The sequence below is a fragment of the Perca fluviatilis genome, chromosome 18 (genome assembly GCF_010015445.1).
Source record: "Perca fluviatilis chromosome 18, GENO_Pfluv_1.0, whole genome shotgun sequence".
Classification (NCBI taxonomy): Eukaryota; Metazoa; Chordata; class Actinopteri; order Perciformes; family Percidae; genus Perca; species Perca fluviatilis.
In genome coordinates this window covers 32734418-32754913 of record NC_053129.1, presented here as the reverse complement: position 1 = coordinate 32754913, position 20496 = coordinate 32734418, and the positions used below count along the sequence as shown (strand labels likewise).

Sequence of the window (20496 nt, the reverse complement as noted above, 5' to 3'; positions counted from 1 at the left end):
TCCTAGGATGCCATGTACTGGGGATAGACGTATGCAACATGCTTACGTTGTTACCACATCTACATAGTATGTTCATTAGGTTTACAGTTGGTTGTTTATTTTGTTGTTATTTCATTGTATTACCGGGGTTGGGAATTACTGGTTTAGGGGGTACATGGAAAGATTGTTGACCCTCCTGTTGTCCTTTGGGTCAAATTTGACCCATTTTCAAAAAGTTTCTATATCAAATTTTCAAAAGTAATAACGTGGATGGCTCCCTACAACGATCTTCGCAAGTTTTATTACATTTTATAGCATTTGAGAGAAAAATTATAATAAAATGTTGAAAAAAGTGACAAAAATGTTGGAAAAAGCTTCAAAAACGTGGGGAAAAAGCCCAACACAAATGTCAAAAAGGTGCAGATAAAATGAAAAACTTTGAGAAAAGTGACAAAAACATCGGTGGAAAAGCAACAGAAGTGTCGAAAAAGACAACCAAAACGTAAAAAAAAAAAAAAAGAAGTTACAATTGGGTTATGGGTTAAGTTATACTTTAGAAAAATTATTGATTGTAGAAATGATGATGTAGTTAAAGCTATAGTGCGTAGTTTCTGTCGCCTGATTGAGGAATTCTAAGTGATGACAACTAAACTGTTGGCACGTCCACATGACACAAGTCTTCCATGCACGAAAGCTTTAAAAATAAAAAATAAAAATACATTTACTGTATACATTCAAAATCCATCCACATCTTTGAGTTTAGGAGGTGAATAAAGAAATTGGTGTTTCGTGTTTAAAATAAATAAATGTTAATCCTAAAAAGTGAGCAGTAAGTGAGGCGAACAGTGATCCCAGTTAGGAGCAGCCCTGTACCATTGTTTGGGGGGGGGGGGTTAGGGTTAATGAGGAGAAGGAAAGGGGGTGCAGCTCTGCGGTTAGTAGCGTCTCACTCTGGAGGACCACTTACATGCTGTTTTCACAGGAGGTGCATGATCTGAAAGAAGACATGCCAGGTTACATGAAGAACACAGTGATGCAACACAGCAGCAACAGTGGAGCCGGTGACAGACGTGATCACATGACAGGAATCAGAGCAGACAGCAGCATGGAGACACAGAGAAACAGTCCATATGCACCATGACGTGAGCTTAACATGGCTGCTAACTATTGGTGGAAATCACAAGTTTTATCACGATACAATATTATATAGAGTATTTCGACAACGATACAATATTTGCTGATACCTTTAAACGTACAGTACAGGCCAAAAGTTTGGACACACCTTCTCATTCAATGTGTTTCCTTTTTATTTTCATGACTATTTACATTGTAGATTTTCACTGAAGGCATCAAAACTATGAATGAACACATATGGAATTATGTACTTAACAAAAAAGTGTGAAATTACTGAAAACATGTCTTATATTTTAGATTCTTCAAAGTAGCCACCCTTTGCTTTTTTTATTAATAAGGGAAAAACTTCCACTAATTAACCCTGACAAAGCACACCTGTGAAGGTAAAACCATTTCAGGTGACTACCTCATGAAGCTCATTGAGAGAACACCAAGGGTTTGCAGAGTTATCAAAAAAAGCAAAGGGTGGCTACTTTGAAGAATCTAAAATATAAGACATGTTTTCAGTTATTTCACACTTTTTTGTTAAGTACATAATTCCATATGTGTTCATTCACAGTTTTGATGCCTTCAGTGAGAATCTACAATGTAAATAGTCATGAAAATAAAGAAACACATTGAATGAGAAGGTGTGTCCAAACTTTTGGCCTGTACTGTAGGTGTAAAACACGGTTTTCTGCCGTCAAACTAGCAAAAGTGGATTTGGACACGCCCTAAACGCACCTGCCCCAGGCGCTCCACACCGTGCGCTCAGATCGTTAAAATAGGGACCAGAAAGTGCAGATTAGAAATCCGTCTCCCTGCCAGTGTGCAGTGTGTCTAAAAATGTAATACATTGTGTTACCCAGACATTTCGAAATGTTAAAGCTGTAATTGCAATTATTAAATATTCCGTGATATTTTTGCTGAAGGTTATCATACTGTCAGAATCTCATACCGGCCGTGCCAACCTCAGACGCTGTGGCGTCACACACGGAGCAAGGACTCCCGTTAATAAACACTTGTGTGTCGGCGAGGCCGATCAGCTGCCGGACAAAGCCGCGGCTCTCAGATGGAAGCGCAGGGGTGAGAGTGGGTGTGTGGCTCGCCATCCAATCAGTAGTCTGAGCAGAGCACACAATAAGAGCTCTCTGTCGTCATGACAACTCGACGAGTGGCACAGGGAGGTGAGAGGCGAGAGACAGAGTCCACTTGTTCCACGTGTCTGAACATCGTCTGGACGATGAGCAAGGGTCACCGTTCAGTTCCTTTAATATGCAATTTAAATGTGAAGGTTTTGTCCACATTTAAAGTGTAACTTTGTTTTGTTGACCATATTGTCCTGGGTTTTTGTGTCTAAGTGACTGATGGGAACACCAATATTTGAAATTGGTCCAGTATTAAGCGAGAAACAAGCTGTAATGTAACGTCAACGCAATTAAGCACTTTCACTTTCCGTCCTCTACAAGTTCTGTTTTTGCCGCTGACAGACTCAGATTATTATTCTAAGTGTCTGACAACATTATGGGGTGGATCCCTACAGAGATAGACCTCTTTATTACAGAGTAAGATCATTTTTGTTTGACATGAAACATTCCCGAAGTCAGTATTGCCAAACTCACCAGATTATATTTAAAAAAAACAGTAATTTTTCATCGTAAAACACACTCTATTCAAAGTCTTAAGAAACTAATTTAAAATATCAAAAGTTCGTCTTTCCACTGTTCCAACAATCACCACTCTGGTTTGGTTGAAATAAACCTTTAATTTAACCATTTACATGTGGAGATATGCTGGCTCTATACACGCTAAAAGTCCTGATTATTTACATGGAGTCTGGTGGAGATATGCTGGCTCTATACACGCTAAAAGTCCTGATTATTTACATGGAGTCTGGTGGAGATATGCTGGCTCTATACACGCTAAAAGTCCTGATTATTTACATGGAGTCTGGTGGAAATATGCTGGCTCTATACACACTAAAAGTCCTGATTATTTACATGGAGTCTGGTGGAGTTTGGTGATGGTGATTTTGGGGCTGTTTCATGTTAAACTAAAAGGATCTTACTCTTTAACTAAAAGGTCTATCTCTGTAGGGATCCATCCCATTATGTTGTCAGACACTTAGAATAATAATCTGAGTCTGTCAGCGGCAAAAATAGAACTTTTAGTGGACGCTGAACATTTGTCCTGTAGGGTTACATTAAAGCACGGTTCACGGCTGCCGGTTACAGCGTTCTTGCTCAATACTGGAGCAGTTTTAAAGATTTTGGTTCATAATAGTCACTTAGACATAAATGCATGGGGAAACTGTACTGTGAAACATTAACCTGTAACACAATGTGTGACATAACATCAGGGGCCAGGTGTGTAAATGCATATTCCCCCACACATTAACTGGTATTTATAAAAAGTGCAGCTCTTTGTTTGTGCATACCTCAGAAATAAAAAATAAAAAAAGAATATGAAAAACAACATGAGAAACATTGTAGATTTAGGTTCATTTTCACTGAGCGCTTTAAAATTATTTTAAATCAACACGATCTCCGATTGCAGTATTTTTCCGAGACATTCGCAATTCCAAGATTTTTCCAGGATTTTCGAGCAGGATTTGGGACCTGAGAAAGAAAGTCTTTAATGAACAAGTGTATACACCCCCCGCCCCAACACATACTCAGAAACTTAATGAGAAAAGTGTTCTCAAAAAGATTCTCAATAGGAACAGCAGAGGACAATTTGTATACTGTAAATGCAGCTTGAACAGCATCTCACAGCAGACAAATATCAAACAAAGATGTTTTATAAAACCTTTTGGTTCTCAGTTTCCTGAACAGAAAAGAACACACTGGTCCTTATTGAAACATCCAGGCAGTGCAGTAATGGGATGTGTTGTCGTACCGTAGTCGGTGACAGATTTCGGCGCTCGCTGCGGCTCCGTCTCCGTGTTCCTCTTCTTGTTCTTTGACTTCCAGGCGTGGTAGACTTTGAGCCGGCGGTGGAACTCCTCTCTGCAGGCGGCCAGCAGCTCGATGTCTGCAGGAGACGGATTCACAAAACCAGTGAGAACAATTACGGAAACTATCACTAAGTAAATGTCAGAACTGTACTTTTTTCCCCCTCGGCAAGGCGTCCTTTGAGAAGGCAGAATTTCGTTCCAGGACTTCTAGCTTTCTATTTTCACTTCAAGTTCTGTTACTTTCACTTTCTCCTGCAAAACTTGGGCTGCATTTCACTAGTAGTTCCACTTCCCCTCGTTCACTTCCCCTCAACCCTTGTTCACTTCAGTTTTTTCAGACAAATGGAACAGCGCTTATCATGGCGATGGCGGTGGCGGGGATCTCCGCGATTGGTTTCTTTAAACCAATCGCAATCGTCTTGGGCGGGGCTAAGCTCCGGACAGAGCCACGGTGCCTCTGCTAAATATTCTCAGGAAGGAACTGGTTTTGGTGGAACATGTGTTCGTTCAAAAGTAGTTTTAGTCGTGCAACAGAAAACTCAGATTGGACAGATAGTCTAGCTAGCTGTCTGGATTTACCCTGCAGAGATCAGAGGAGCAGTTAACCAGAGTCCTCACAAATCCACCGGAGGTTAGAACGCCAACACAGAGACAGAGGAAGGGGACGGACATCTGGCGGGAAAATGAGGGACAGCCGGCCGAATTTCCGGTGGTACCCGAACAATTCTGGAAATTAAACGTCGTCGATATTGACCATTGTGAAAGTTATGCCGCATTTCCACTGCATGGTACAGCTATGCTGGACTCGTTCTTTTTTGAATTTTTTGTAACACTTCACTTGAAGGTATCTACATAAGAGTGACATGACACTGTCATGAACCCTAACTAACTCTAACTCTAACCATAACTTGTCATGACAAAAATCGAATGACACGTACTAAAAGAAGTGTTATGTCATAAACATTTTTGACTTGTTTATAATGTTCATGACACGTTCATGACAGTGTCATGTCACTCTAATGTAGATACCTTCAAGTAAAGTATAACCAAATTTTTTATTAGCATACTTTTTGGATAGTAGCTGGTACTTTTATTTGTACCACCTCTGTTGAGAATGAAAACCAGCTGAGCCAAGAGGGTGGAGTTAAAACACTATAGACCACTGATTGGTCAGAGAGAGTCACGACACGAGACAGGCTGCAAAGCTGGCGTTTTTAAATAGCCAAGCTAGCGCCAATAGCAACCACAACGGCGGCTTGCAAAACTGCGCCGTACACTTGACAGAGTGCAGACGTTCCTCCGTTTGGCTGCCGATGAAAGGATCCAGCAAGTATCACGTTGAAGATGATGTTACGTCACTGTCACACGGCGTAACTATGGCGATCAGCTGAGAATCCCACCTACACTGAGGAGGAACTATCCGCAGTGGAAAACGAAATACAGAAAAGTACTGGTACCAAAAAACGAGCAAATCGAGCCTAAACGTGCAGTGGAAATGAGGCATATATCTACTAAATATCAGCCTAACACCAATCTGTTTATTTACCTCCTAAACTCAAAAATGTGGATAGATTTTTATATATTTTATAAGTACATCATCATTTCTATAATTAATAATTTTCTAAATTAGCTGAGCTACTTAACAATCTTCCCATATACCCCTGTTTGGGAATGAATGCTCTAAAATAACTGTCTGCTGCACCAATAAGATTTCCCTTGACTGGAATTGACCACGACTTCATGGTGGTGTTAATGATAAACCTGTTAAACCTCCAGCAATTATTACCGTCAGATATATATTGACTTTTGTTCATTTTCTCTCCAAATTGCCTCACCGTTCATTAATATCCTTACAAATGAATCAATACAGTGTGTGAACGTGCACTCACACGTACATGGACCGACTAACAAAAAGACGTTTTAAACACCTCGCAGGATTAAAACATTTCATCAGGATGATTCAGATACATTTTTAAGAGGGGATAAAAACAAAGTACTCAATTCATCCGAAGCGCAAGGGCTAAAAGCGTGCTATGAGATGCTTAATGCACGCCAAGTGCTGAAGTAACCTGAACAAAACTACTTTGGAGGCTGAAACTTCAATTTAGAGTGCAGAGCTGAACTCCCGGCAGAATAAATCAGAATGTAGCAGGTGTCAACAACCCCTCGTCTGTCGCTCCGTTATGTTTTATTCTGCAGGTGATCATGAGCGGCGGCCGTGACCGCATCAGTATTCAGTCTGGTCCTCTGTCTGGGAGGCGAGCTGCGCGGCCTGTTAACAGCCAACGCAGTCACTGCTGTTTGTCCATGTGTGGCCGCCCTGCAGGCCTTTGCTTCTGCACACGTTCGTTTCTGGGACGCCGCCGGGCATCCGCCCTCCTCGTCCTTCACACTCCCTGCTGCGTGCGATAAGGACCGCTGAGCTCTCGGGTCAAACTCAACATTATGAGATGATAACAGAGGAAAGGTGGTAGATATTCTCCCCTGGCTCTTTGATTTCCCCCTATATTGAATCATAATCAGCCCGAGGAGGGAGAATTATTTGGACATCCGCCATCATATCAGTGTGCTGCCGTTTTAACCTTTGACCTCCTTGTGAACAAACATCTTTTACTTTCCACGCTTCAAAAAATACAAGCAAAGGTCCTGGATTCAAAATGTTACTCAAAGCAATAGTTTGACGTTTTGACGTCGTACGATGAATATGAAGCTACAGCTGGCAGCTAGTTAGCTTAGCATAACAGGGTTTCTCCTGCATAGAGGAATTTTTGGTGATCACGAATGCCAATGTCTATGACATCCAGCAGTCAACTCCCATCCCCTCTCTCCGAGATATGGCATCAGTAATGAATTTAGACAGTTTCATAACGGTTTGAAAACTCCTTGTAGTCGCGGTGAATAGTTGTCCACTTCCGTGTTTTGGTGCAAATCCTTTCACATTTGGAATTTTGTGTTTTCCTTCACATATACAGTACAGTAAAATGACATTTTCACCGACAAAATGTATCAGTACGCAAGAAATGAAGTAATTGATGCTCAAAATTTCCTGGGGAGAGACATCCAGATCCAACGCTTAATATGTGTTCCTCCAATGGCCCATTCTGAGCCAGGAAAAACCCTGCGTAAAGACTGGAAACAATGGAAATGAAAACAGCTCTGTCCAAAATTACCAAACGGTGTGTATTTCACGCCGAACACGAAGCTAATTTTCCATCATAGGCTGTATGGTAATCACATACAAAGTCAACTCAAAGACACAAATTATGTTCGGCTGGGCGACAAAAATTACACGTTTTCTTCCAAGTTTAAAATGTTCAACTTGTGCGAGAACTTTGTGTGACTCTTGTGTCCTGAAAGCCATTCATTGTTAAGAAACCCCCAAAAAAGAACGGCGCTCTCTTCCTGTTCCATCTACCGATGCCAATCCAAATCTGACTGTTCAACTCAATGAGAGGTCACATTACAATCCTGACGTTTTAAAATCAAAGTGGTAATGACTCAGCAATACTAGCCCCGTATCTATATAAAAGACTGCCATCTACTTTCTAAATGTCAGTGTGAAGGCTGAGTAGCTCGCAGCAGACTGACTTTTTTCATCATGACACTCTCTGGTTGTATTTTGAAGCAATACACCGGGTACGGCTGTGGTAGCATCATGATGAGTTTTTGTAAAATGAGTCTCTCTCTGTTCTGCTCGACCAGCGATTCACTCCCACATGAGAGAAGTGGCCATAAAATGAGTTCACAGAAATAAAGAGTAAGTGGTGTGGAAAGTGAAGCTGTGGCAGATATTTCTGTCAAAGCTGACCATTTGGTGGGAATGAGGCTAAAATACTTGTGATGTATCAATTATGAGAGCCTTGCAGTGTGAGGATAAGATCATAGTTTATCCGAACAGCGGCGCTAAATGAAAAGTCAAGGGGTCGTTAAACATCAAACCGGTTCATCCTCTTTGGAGGTGGAATGGGATCAACCAGTTCAGTGGCTTGGCCGTCTGTCAGATATATTGATGTACAAAATGGACATTTTCACCCGAGGACACAGGTTCAAGTCCCCGACATAAAAAATGATTAAACCTTTTAGGGATAATCCTCTGAAGATCAAGAATATACATAGCAAATTTGAAGGAGGACTGGTCATGTGTTTTTCAAGATAAGGATACCATGTCATGGACCAAAGCAGTTTTCAAGTTTTGACCTGATTGAGGGTTGCAGGAGAAGTCATTCAAATGTAGGGCTGGGTACCGAATTCAATACTTTTTAGGCACTGACCGAATTTCCTCTAAAGCATCGAAAAATGCCTCGTCATTCAATACCCCATTTCAATACCTAAGGAGTAAATCTCATCAGCGTCAGTGAGCCAATAAGCATGCTTGTACCAAGATCTTATAATGTCTGTGATTGGCTGTCTAACGTTACACGTCGTAGAGACATGCAGGAAAAACTCTACGTTGCACAGTGACGGGGCTCACGTAGTAGGAGCTGTAACATAAATATAAATGTTTGTGCCGTAATGTGTAATGTTGTTATTTCTTTCTTTTGTTAAAATGGATATTATAAAATTGGTATCGAAAAAAGTATAATTCAGGTACTCAAAGTCACGGTGTTGGTATTGGTATTTAAACGATACCCAGCCCTTTTTAAATGAAACCAGTTCATCCTCTGAGGAGGATGAATGTAATATGTTTCATAGCAATCTTCCTGTTATAATAGGAAATATCTTGTGTACAAAGTTGACATTTTTACCCGAGGAAAGTTCATGTCAAGAAAATCTAAATGGTTCATCCTTTGTGAAGCATGATTGGCTCAGTAGAAATTTACTAGATTTAGATGTCATATTTACAAGTGATAGTTTTGGTCTAATGTTAATGGAAAGACATTTAGATTCATCCTCTGAGGATTAAGAATATCCATCACAAGATTTTCATAAAACGTTTTTAATGCACAATGTAATTAATAAAGTTGCTGTTGGATATATCATAGGGTCAATAAAATGAAAACTGGTTCATCCTCATAATTAGAGCTGCAAAGATGAATCGATTAACTTAGCTAACTATTAAATTAACCACCAACTATTTTAAAAATCGATAAATCATTTTGAGTCATTTTTGAAGAAAGACAAATTAAAAAACTTCTCTTATTCCAGCTTGTTAAATGTGAATATGTTTCTAGTGTCTTCTCTCCTCTGTGACAGTAAACTGAATATCTTTGAGTTGTGGAGAAAAGAAGACATTTGAGGACGACATCTAGGTCTTTGGGAAACACTGATCTAAGTTTCACCATTTTCTGACATATAGAGACCCAACAGTCCTTCGATGAAAAAGAGAAAAAAAAGTGATTCCCCCAACACCCTGCTTTTCGATGATGTTCACGTTGCGTAATTACGTCACTTCATAACGTTCCCATGGCAACAGGGGAAAATGGCTACTCTTGTGTGAAGTAAACGCAACATTTTTGAACTTTCTGCTAAGATATGTGATATGTGACTTTTTTGCAATGAAAATGCAGGGATTATGAAAAGCCCCGCATATTTTGTGCGGAAATCGGCAATTTATGCGGCGAAAGTGCGGCGTATTTGAAAAAATTCGGCCACTGCATAAATATGCAGACTTTGGCTGATTATGCATTGAATTATGCGATCGCATAATCGCGTTTTTCTGGAGGGACTGACCAAACAACTAATCCATTAATCGAGAATGAAAATCATCGTAATTTGCAACCCTAAAGATATTAAATATTAAGCATGCAAAGTTTACATTTTGACCTATGGCAGGGGCTACAGGAAAGCTCAGTGGGTTACCAAAAGTGTTACGGACTTATCCTCTGGGGATCATGAATACTCATTAGAAATTGAATAGAAATATGACTATTACTTTGAGTTTGTCCCGGAATTAAGTATTTGTCATGGGAGAATTTTGGCTTGAAAGTTATAGTAGAGCAAAGGTTAGGATGTCAGTATAGTTATTTGAAATCTTTATCTGGGTACCATGAAAATCAATGTCAGATTTCATGCCAATATGGCAAATATAGCTCTGGACCACAGTGTTAAAACAGACTTATGTTCAAGCCTATTTCTAGTGCGACAACAACTGAACCGGAGTGTAAAATGTTGTCTTTTTTGTTGACTGCACTGTACGTCAGCTTTCCAATGCCTATTTACGATCAATTCCAGCACCATCCCGTTGGCGTGCAACAAATGTGTTTAGCAGGAATATAGTCTACATCCACAACGTTCCACTTCCGGGATTGCTCCGATGTTGCCGGAAATTCTGATGAAAGTCACTCTTATTGTGTTGGCGTTCTAGACTCCGGTGGATTTGTGAGGACTCTGGTTAACTGCTTCTCAGATCTCTGCAATCCAGACAGCTAGCTAGACTATCTGTCCAATCTGAGTTTTCTGTTACACGACTAAAACTACTTTTGAACGTACACATGTTCCACCAAAACTAGTTCCTTCCCGAGGCTGTTTTGCAAGCGGCCCCGTGGCTCCGTCCGGAGCTTAACACCGCCCAAGACGATTGTGATTGGTTTAAAGTAATGCCAATAAACCAGAGAACGTTTTTCTCCAATCCCAGAATGCTGTTTGGACTAGCCAGACCCTCCTCCACCGCAGCGCTGTGAAGGAAGGTCTGCCTGTGGGAGACTAGCAGGAATATGACTGCAGCGTGTCAACATGTCGATGACTCGTACTGCTGTGGTGACAAACCAGACCGTGACACTCACCACATGAGGTATTGATGGCGTCCCGTAGCTCAGCGTACTTCCACTTGCTCAGCTCGTACTTCTTGGCGCCGGCAGCGGCCTTGGACGCCTGAACCTGTGGACCTCTAATATGGGAAACAAGATAAAAAGGGGACGCGGGGAGTCAGCAACAAAGAGCCACGAGCAAGGTGTTGTGGGAAAACCGGCAGCAAGGGAACAGGGAAATTTGCTTCATTCTGAACTTTTGTCAAAAAGGATTTACAAGTAATGTGTTAACTTATAAAGAAGATGGGTGGAGCTTACAGAGAGTCAGATGGAATACAACAAATAACTGGAGATAAAGTTCCCAAAAATTTGCTGTCAATAGACCAAAAAAGGAGATAGGTTTAAGAAGTTTTGCTGTTTTTGCAAAAAGTAGAGTGATGGGCTTCAAAACTGCTCCAGTTTGACGTAAGTTGCGATGTCGTAGCATGTACAGTGATTTGTTGTGAATTTTCAAAGTTTTGAATTTTAGATGATGTTGTAGTGCCACCATCAGGACAATTAGCACACAAATTGCACTGATTAAGTATGGCATAGGACTGGACTTGTGTGTAAGGTTTGGTGAGTTTTCATGCATGGGAACATGGACCCCTGTAGAGAAATAATTATATATTTTCCATGTTTTACTCCATTTTCTGACCACATGGCATCTGTTATGTGTTGTAAAAGGCTAAAAGGTGGTTCAGAAAGTACCTGAATCGCCTTTTACAGTAAACTCCACCCACCTGAAAGTCATCAACCTAACAAGAATTACAGATTCAACACAACACGTGTAAGTAACAGTGGTTTGTTGCAGCTGCAGGATCATTGCAGAAGGTGAAAGCGAGGAGAAACAGGGGTGTCAGATTAGCAGCGTTGCAGTCAAAAGGGAAAGAGAAAAAAATATGTCTACGTACTACAGAGGGTCTGAGATTGTTAAAGTGCATGCTGTTTCAGTCGCCAGGAGTCAAAGAGCGCCTCTGATTTGACGGCGATGAGTGGCAGCTCACTCTGCTAAATTATAAATGACCGTTGGGCAGTTTTAAAGCGTACAGCTCGGCTCCAGCTGTGGGCTTTTGCTGTTGGCATGCTGACAGGCCTGATTAATCCGTGACCGGGATTTGCCCTTTTTAGAACACCGGGAAGTTGGAGGCGGGGCCCTGCTGGCTCTCTAATCCTGTTGGGTTGCTCTGCGTCTCACGCTTGGCAGGGAGAAGCTGTCCTCGGACCTGAGGCGGCTGTACCGCGTTCCCGAGAGGCAACCGTTTGCTTATGGCAGCGAGCTAACCGTTGGCTTAGGGCAGCGAGCTAAGTCACTTCCTGACACTGAGTGTTTGAGGCGTAGTGAGAGGCGGCCTGAGCCAATTAGCCGCAGTAATCTGATGAGAAAGTGCACCGTCACTCGCAGAGGTGCTGCAGCGGCCGCCCACCAAGAGTCTGGTTCTGTCCGAGGTTTTTTTTTTTCTCGCCACTGTCGTACCAAATGAGTGCAATTGCTCAGGAGTGGGGGGGGGATTGTTGGGTCCCTGTAAATGATAGTGTGGTCTAGCCCTACTCTATCTGTAAAGTGTCCTGAGTTAACTTCTGTTGTGAATTGACACTATAAATAAAAGTTGAATTGAATTTCTGTGTAGCTTTTACCTGGTCCCGCCTACAATGGTGAATTGATACGCCAAAGTAGGCGTGGTCTATTGACCCCCAAAATAAAAACACTGGAGTCATTACAATGCATGTATAAAATGAATGTGAATGGGATGTTAAGGTTTTTACTAAAGACCTTGCTGCTTTTGCGTTCCGATATTTCCTGAAGTTTGCCTCACCGCGGTCACGCTTTGGGTTCTGCTTTCACGGACTCCGCAGGTCATCGGGGCCGCTTTGCGCCGGGGCGGCTTGGACCCCGTCATAACTGCTTGCAGTTCTGGTTTTTGCTTATTCTTGCTTTTTCTTAAAGTGAAATACTTTGTCTTTTCAGTTTTGTTGTTTTTTTTGTATGCTGTTTGAAATAAAAACTATTCATTCGTTCATTAAAACGTTGGAGTTGCAGACTTGAAACCAGGCGGCGTTTTTTATTTTTATTTTTTTTAAACCCAAGAGCAGCTAAAGTATCTGCCCATCACCCTGCAGAGTGTACGGAGAGGTAGAACAAGAAAAACATGTGCAAAGAGAAAAAGGGTTCAAAATGAACAAGAAGATACAATAACCTGCAGTGGATCTTTAGACTGAGGGGAATTGACTCTGTTAATCAGAATTCTTGAATTACATTTGGATTATCGACAAATCAACTGAACTCTTCAAGAGGATTTCTGCATCATTTATTCTTCTTTTGATCAAAAGTTGTATTGTGGTAAACTGAAGCGGTAGATTGTGTGGAGATTCGGAGAGTCAGTTTGTATGAATGGTTTCTACCCACCTAGACAGAAGTTCAGTCATTTCCTTCGCCATTTCTTCCCTAAAAAAGCATGACGGCCCAAGTTTTAAAAAAGTCAGTTCATGTTGAATGTGGTGTTGTTGTTTTTTGCATACAACTATTTATACAAATTTATATAAAAACCATTGAAAAACTTCAGTCTGTGAAGTTCTTTAGTCTTTTACTGTCCATCATAAAATATCTATTAGTACTAGCTGAAAGCCAAATGGATTTAAAGTTTTGTTCCTGAGGATGCTTTGCTGCTCACCTCATATTGGCTTTAACTTTTTATATTCTTAGACAGTTTGTAAGGGAAGAAATATCATAAATACTGCAGCGATATTTGTAATGAGCCCTGCGATGGAAAGAAAACCCATCTGGTGTGCTTCGATGCACCACTTCAGCATCTTCAAAGTGTGGAACAGTGTAATGTCGCCACAACTGCAGCTGACTCAGGACATAAAGCATCAATTTCAACTTTCAGAGGGACTCTATATGTTGGTCGCTTCAGGGTAAGAGCAGAGAGAGAGTTCTGAGGGAGGAGGCTGCCGCTCGACCACCGAGCGCTTTAACATCCCAGGATGCGGCGTTGAACTACGTTTGACCTCCCGAGCGACACAGATGGTGGAAATCACTGCAGACTACGGAGGAGTGCATCTGACGTATGCAAACTCTCTGAATATACCTTAACAAAAACGACAACGTGTCTACGTGTAGCAGGTGTTTGGTGTGTTGATATTGAGAGGAAACCTACATGGTCAAGCTCTTGAGTACTGTGGTTCCCACCGTGCTGCAAACAGAAGATTATAGGATTATAAGACGGAGCGCCATTGGACAATAATCACAAAAGCAATCAAGAGAAGGTGAAGGTGATTCCTTTTTTTTACCCCCCGAGTCTAAACCAAGAAGTGATTCTTCTTCTGACTCTGATCACAGGACAGGGCCCGAGTTTATCAGCCGTAAACAGGCAACAGGCTTAAACTGGGCGTAAACTACGGTAAAAACCCTGATTAAGACGCATATTCCGAATGCGCTGTATACACGTCCAAAGAACGCCTCTAAAAACCGAATAATACCGGAATATCCCATATGTCTTAATCAGAAAAAGCTGTATTTGGAAAAAGGCCTTATTAAGAATCTCTATACAGAATATGCCGTTTACATGACCCGTATCAAATTCCGAATTTTGTCATATTCAGAATAGTGGAACATTGGTGAGCATGTAAACATACTCAATGATCATCATGTTTCGCATCGGTCATTATGAACAAGATGCTGTTGTATTACCTGATGCAAAACACATAATTCGGCTTAGTGCAGATTTATAGCGTCGTACAACTTGCAGCTGCTGTTTTCTCGTAAGCCATTAGCTGCAGACACACTGTTCAGAGCGCCAATGACAAGACTGCACTCAAATTTATACAGTTATTATCACGATACTTATTTCCCACCCAGCCTTTACTCCCCAACTTCAAATTCTGTGTAAGTTAAATTCTCATGTGCAATTTATGTAATAAAAGGTCGATACTCGGCATCCGTGTATTGATACAATATTGCTGGGGAAATCACGGAAAGTCATTTATGCTCAACGTTAGATCCTGTCTGTACGATAGATATTTGGACTGAGTCTACTTTCCGTACTCTGCATTCATTTCATCCGTACTTGTAGACGTTTTAATACTAACCCACTTTAAATAAAAAATCCAAACTATCCCTTTTAGGAGTAGGACTGTTAATGCTTCTTATTATTTTACCCCTAAGAAGTTTTCTTATAATCCTCAGAAGTTTGATAAACCCGGGCCCAGATCACGTTTCTGTTGGGTGACAATCACGTTGGTGCAACCATTAAAACCGCTAATTACTTTGGACGATAAAAGTTATTCTACCTTAAAGAGTAACTACTATTTGTTTCCAACCTGGACCCTATGTTCCTATGTTTTTGTGTCCACGTGCCTGATGGGAACAACAATCTCTGACATTGGTCCAGCATTAAGTGAGATCGCTGCAGTTGGCAGCAGAGAAACAAGCTACAATGTAAGTTAATAGGACAATTGTGCAGCTTGTATTTACCTTCACAAAAGTGCTTGTGTTGACGCTGACAGACTCAGATTATATATTATATATATTATATTCTAAGTGTCTGACAACATTATGGAAAGGAGTTCTAAGGAGGCTGACCTTTCTGTTGAAGAGTAAGATCCTTTGCGTTAGCTAAACCCACCAGACTCCATGTAAATAAACAGTCATTTTAGCATTGTAACATTTTTGTTGTTGCTTTTTCCAACGTTTTAAATTGTTAAATTTGTCTTCTACACATTTTCAGCGCTTATTTCTACGTCCCATATTTTCTGATATAAAACAAAAATTGAAAACGGGTGAATGTAACCCGAAGTCAACACAAGGGTTAAATGGGAGTCTGGTGGGTTTAGCTCTAGCGACTTCAGAGCTGTTTCTGGTTAAACAGAAAGGTCTCAAAGATGTTTTAAAGGTCTATCTCTGTAGGAATCCTTTCCATAATGTTGTCAGACACTTAGAATAATAATCTGAGTCTGTCAACGGCAAAACAAGCATTTTTAGTGGACGCTAACTGATGATGCATATTTGCCCCATAGGGTTACATTGCAGCCCGGTCTGTGGCTGCCGTTTACAGCGTTCTCACTTAATACTGGACCAATGTCAAAGACTGTTGATCCTATTAGTCACTTAGAAAAATAGGGTCCAGGTTGAAACAAACAGTAGTTACCCTCTAAATAAAAAGGAAAGTGCCTGCTAGTTAACTTGTGCCACTGTTAGTTTAGAGAGCAGAGCGGTGCTTGCTCGGCTGGCAGATTGTTACAGCATGCAGGGGGTGGTTATGGTTTTAAAAAGGGCAGGTGGGATTGGGGGATTAAATCAAAGGGTTGAATCGCCGGGTCTTACGCTGCTCTCTCTGGGGATGATGGAACTGAGGAGCCGTTACTGGGAGGGGAAAAAAAGAAAAAACAAAGAAGAAAATGGTTAAAAACACAGGATCGAATGGATGGACCATGGTTTCTCCAGAGTCTGAGAGGTTTAAAGATTTAAAGTGACACTTTCTGCTCTGAAATAACTCCGAGAAGTTGCTGAAAAAAACTACCAGGAGCCAAAAGTCCGACAGAAACTTCCAGTCAACAAAATGTCAAACTGAGAAACAGGAAATCGGTCGGTTTTTCAGCCTTTCCTGCCACTGACAGACTGTGATGCATTATCAATGGTTTAGCTTCGGCTTCAGGATCATAAAACATTCAGCGTGTGAGTGAATGTTGAACCCACACTGAACATAAAGCATCATATCAGCTCCTGTTGAATAATAAGTCACTCTATCCTGTCAAACCTGAACCCACTGGAACGTGACAAATATACGGTTTGTTAAATGATGAATGATAGTGAATTGAAGCCGAAGGTTCACGGTCAGCTACAAAACAGGGATTTAGAAGAGTTGATGCCTGATAATCAAACCCATCCTCTTGTGTAGCCGGGGTTTTTGGAGGTCGGAGTTTAAAAACATCTCTGAAAAAAAGCAAAGCCTTCTTTAGTGGTTTCTCGACTTTAAAGGTCCCATGACATGCTGCTTTTTGGATGCTTTTATATAGGCCTTAGTGGTCCCCTAATACTGTATCTGAAGTCTCTTTTATATAGACCTTAGTGGTCCCCTAATACTGTATCTGAAGTCTCTTTTATATAGACCTTAGTGGTCCCCTAATACTGTATCTGAAGTCTCTTTTATATAGACCTTAGTGGTCCCCTAATACTGTATCTGAAATCTCTTTTATATAGACCTTAGTGGTCCCCTAATACTGTATCTGAAGTCTCTTTCCCGAAATTCAGCCTTGGTGCAGAATTACAGCCACTAGAGCCAGTCCCACAATGAGCTTTCCTTAGGATGTGCCATTTCTGTGTCTGTAGCTATTGAGGAGGAGAGAGGGGGGGGGGTGGCCTTGACCAACTGACACTTTGCTCGTTTGAAAGCCATGATGTTTCTCTCTCATGGGGGGCCAAATTCTCTGGGCGGGCAAAGCAGAGAAAGGGGAGGTAACCTTGCTGCCTCTTATGACCTTATAAAAAAAAAACCTGATTGGCCCATCTGAGCTTTCATTTTCTCAAAGGCAGAGCAGGATACCCAGGGCTCGGTTTATACCTATCACCATCTCTAGCCACTGGGGGACCATAGGCAGGCTGGGGGAACTCATATTAATGTTAAAAAACCTCATACAGTGCCATTTTCATACCATGGGACCTTTAAAACGAGGGTACTAAAGCTGGATATCATTTGAATTCTTTCTAAACATCTTATACAATACTAAGTGTCGAGTGTCCATACCGATACCTGAACAATACTTACTACATAGAAAAAATATACTATGTTACATCTTAGAAACAGATCCAAACTTAAACATCTAAAAACTAGAGATGTTCCAAAACCATAACTTCCTTCCTGATACCGATCCCTGAACTTGCGTATCGGCCAATGAATCTTATTTGATTGCTATCATTGTTTTATTTACAGGTTTAATTGGTTGTATAATGCAAATACAGTACATCCAGAGAACAAATGCCATAAACCTTCCTTCCCTTATCTACTTTGAAAGTCAGTCATAACCTAAACTTTAAACTAAATAACCTAAATGAACTACTTTCGAGTAGATTTCTTTCGGGGCTAAATTAGGTGATATGACATAGATGATGTTCTAGTGTAGCGGTGTTGGGTACCTGCGTAGGCCCGCGTCGATCTGCACCTCATCAGGGATGAGCTCCGACTCGCTCTGAGCGATCCTCAGCGCCAGCTCCCGGTCCCGCCTCTCCTGCTCCAGGACGGTCTGCCGGGACGCCTCCTGCTCCCGCTCCGCCTGCAGCTGCAGCTCCATCTCCACCTGCACGACCACACGCCCACACACACGCACGCACGCACGCACACACACACACACACACACACACACACACACACACACACACACACACACACACACACACACACACACACACACACACACACGCACGCACATGCACACACAACGCTTTTTTAAGGTTCAAGGTTTCCTTATTTGTCATGTGCACAACAATAACAGAAGTAGTCGCTGAGAATGAAAGTCTTTGTCCTCAGGCACCTCCAACAATGCTCATGAAATCACAAAAAAAACACAAATAAAAGCAAAATCTGAATCTAAGACAAAAGAGAAAAACAAATAGTGCAAGTTAAGATACAGGGCTACAAAATAACAAATAATTAGTAGTAATAAAAAGTAGTATAATTATATAATAAATATATTTGTGTAGACATTATTGCAATGAAAAAAATGTAGTAGTGAATATATGCATCATTCTATAATACACACATATATATATATATACAAACATATATATATATATATACACACACATATATATATATACATATATATATATATATATATACACACACACATATATATATATACACACATATACATATATATATACACATACATATATATATATATATACAATATATATGTATATATATATACATAAACACATATACAATACATACATACACACATATACAATACATATACACACACAAAATATATAAGTAAACATATAATATATAACAGGATAATAAACATATACAAGCAGAAAACAGACAACAAACCAACACAGGACCACAAATGGAAAACCACACGGAAGAACTCAGGACACAAACATAAAAGGACTGGACCCAACAGAAAAGAGGAGCCAATGAATGGTATAATAGAATGAGGAGAAGGAGGAAGTGCAGAAATGGTGTGGAAGTAAATGGAGCCACTCCTCCCGAGGTTCAGGAACAGTTTGATTTTCCAGCTCGCTCCGTTAGTGGTGAAGAGGTGGGCTAAGGCTACGCCTAGCGATGCTAAGCCCGACGTCCACGACCAAATGTTAGCGATTGGTTCTGGCAGATCCAGAGTGGCTCTGGGCAGATCCAATAGTTTTAAACTTCAACAGAGTACCCGCCTTCAAGGAAGTTAACACTTGTCAATGGAGAGTGGCCAGACTTTCTGGACAAATGAAATGGACCAGAGTCTGGTAGGACCAGGCTAATGGATCAGAGTCTGGTAGGACCAGGCTAGTGTACCAGAGTCTGGTAGGACCAGGCTAGTGTACCAGAGTCTGGTAGGACCAGGCTACGAGGAGGGATCATCGAGGAGGAGGGAACATAGGGCTGTGTGAACATAGGGCTGTGTGAACATAGGGCTGTGTGAACATAGGGCTGTGTGAACATAGGGCTGTGTGAACATAGGGCTGTGTGAACATAGGGCTGTGTGAACATAGGGCTGTGGGAACATAGGGCTATGGGACCATAGGGCTGTGCGAACATAGGGCTGTGTGAACATAGGGCTGTGTGAACATAGGGCTGTGTGAACATAGGGCTGTGTGAACATAGGGCTGTGTGAACATAGGGCTGTGGGAACATAGGGCTGTGTGAACATAGGGCTGTGGGAACATAGGGCTGTGTGAACATAGGGCTGTGTGAACATAGGACTGTGGGAACATAGGGCTGTGTGAACATAGGGCTGTGGGAACATAGGGCTGTGTGAACATAGGGCTGTGGGAACATAGGGCTGTGTGAACATAGGGCTGTGTGAACATAGGGCTGTGGGAACATAGGGCTGTGTGAACATAGGGCTGTGGGAACATAGGGCTGTGTGAACATAGGGCTGTGCGAACATAGGGCTGTGTGAACATAGGGCTGTGTGAACATAGGGCTGTGTGAACATAGGGCTGTGTGAACATAGGGCTGTGGGAACATAGGGCTGTGTGAACATAGGGCTGTGGGAACATAGGGCTGTGGGAACATAGGGCTGTGTGAACATAGGACTGTGTGAACATAGGGCTGTGGGAACATAGGGCTATGGGACCATAGGGCTGTGCGAACATAGGGCTGTGGTAACATAGGGCTGTGGGAACATAGGGCTGTGGGAACATTGGGATGACCCCGTATTTTCACAGTCTGATATTTCTAAAAGCTTCTACTAAAAGCTGCTGTTTGGTGGGATGCACCACCAACATTAAAAGGACCCAGTACTGTTACAACTCAGAACAGCATCAGATAGTGACTGCATTAGACTCTGGTTCCAATTCCTCAAAAGTGAGTGATTTTCTTTTTTTTATATCACAGTAATTTGAATATCTTTGGGTTTTGGACTGCTGAAGATGTGACTTTGCACTATTAGAGCAAAGACGGGAATCGTGTTCAAGCTGTAGAAGTACACACACAAAAAAAAACAATCTAAGCAAAGAAAAGACGCAGGAGGTCCAGTGGAAACAGTAACTTGTTGGTATTCATA

At 41.4% G+C, this 20496-nt stretch overlaps 1 protein-coding gene across 1 annotated transcript in view; it reads right to left on the bottom strand.

Annotated features, from left to right (window-relative positions):
* The window catches only part of myo6a (myosin VIa), a 190548-nt gene that overhangs the window by 12090 nt on the left and 157962 nt on the right, over window positions 1–20496 (bottom strand). Inside the window, exons 28-34 of the mRNA XM_039781369.1 lie at window positions 17906–18066; window positions 16097–16135; window positions 13932–13967; window positions 13181–13219; window positions 10771–10874; window positions 3991–4125; window positions 947–973 (exon numbers count right to left, since the gene is read on the bottom strand). Of these exons, the coding sequence (XP_039637303.1) occupies window positions 947–973; window positions 3991–4125; window positions 10771–10874; window positions 13181–13219; window positions 13932–13967; window positions 16097–16135; window positions 17906–18066 (541 nt within the window). The remainder of the gene's footprint in view (window positions 1–946; window positions 974–3990; window positions 4126–10770; window positions 10875–13180; window positions 13220–13931; window positions 13968–16096; window positions 16136–17905; window positions 18067–20496) is intronic.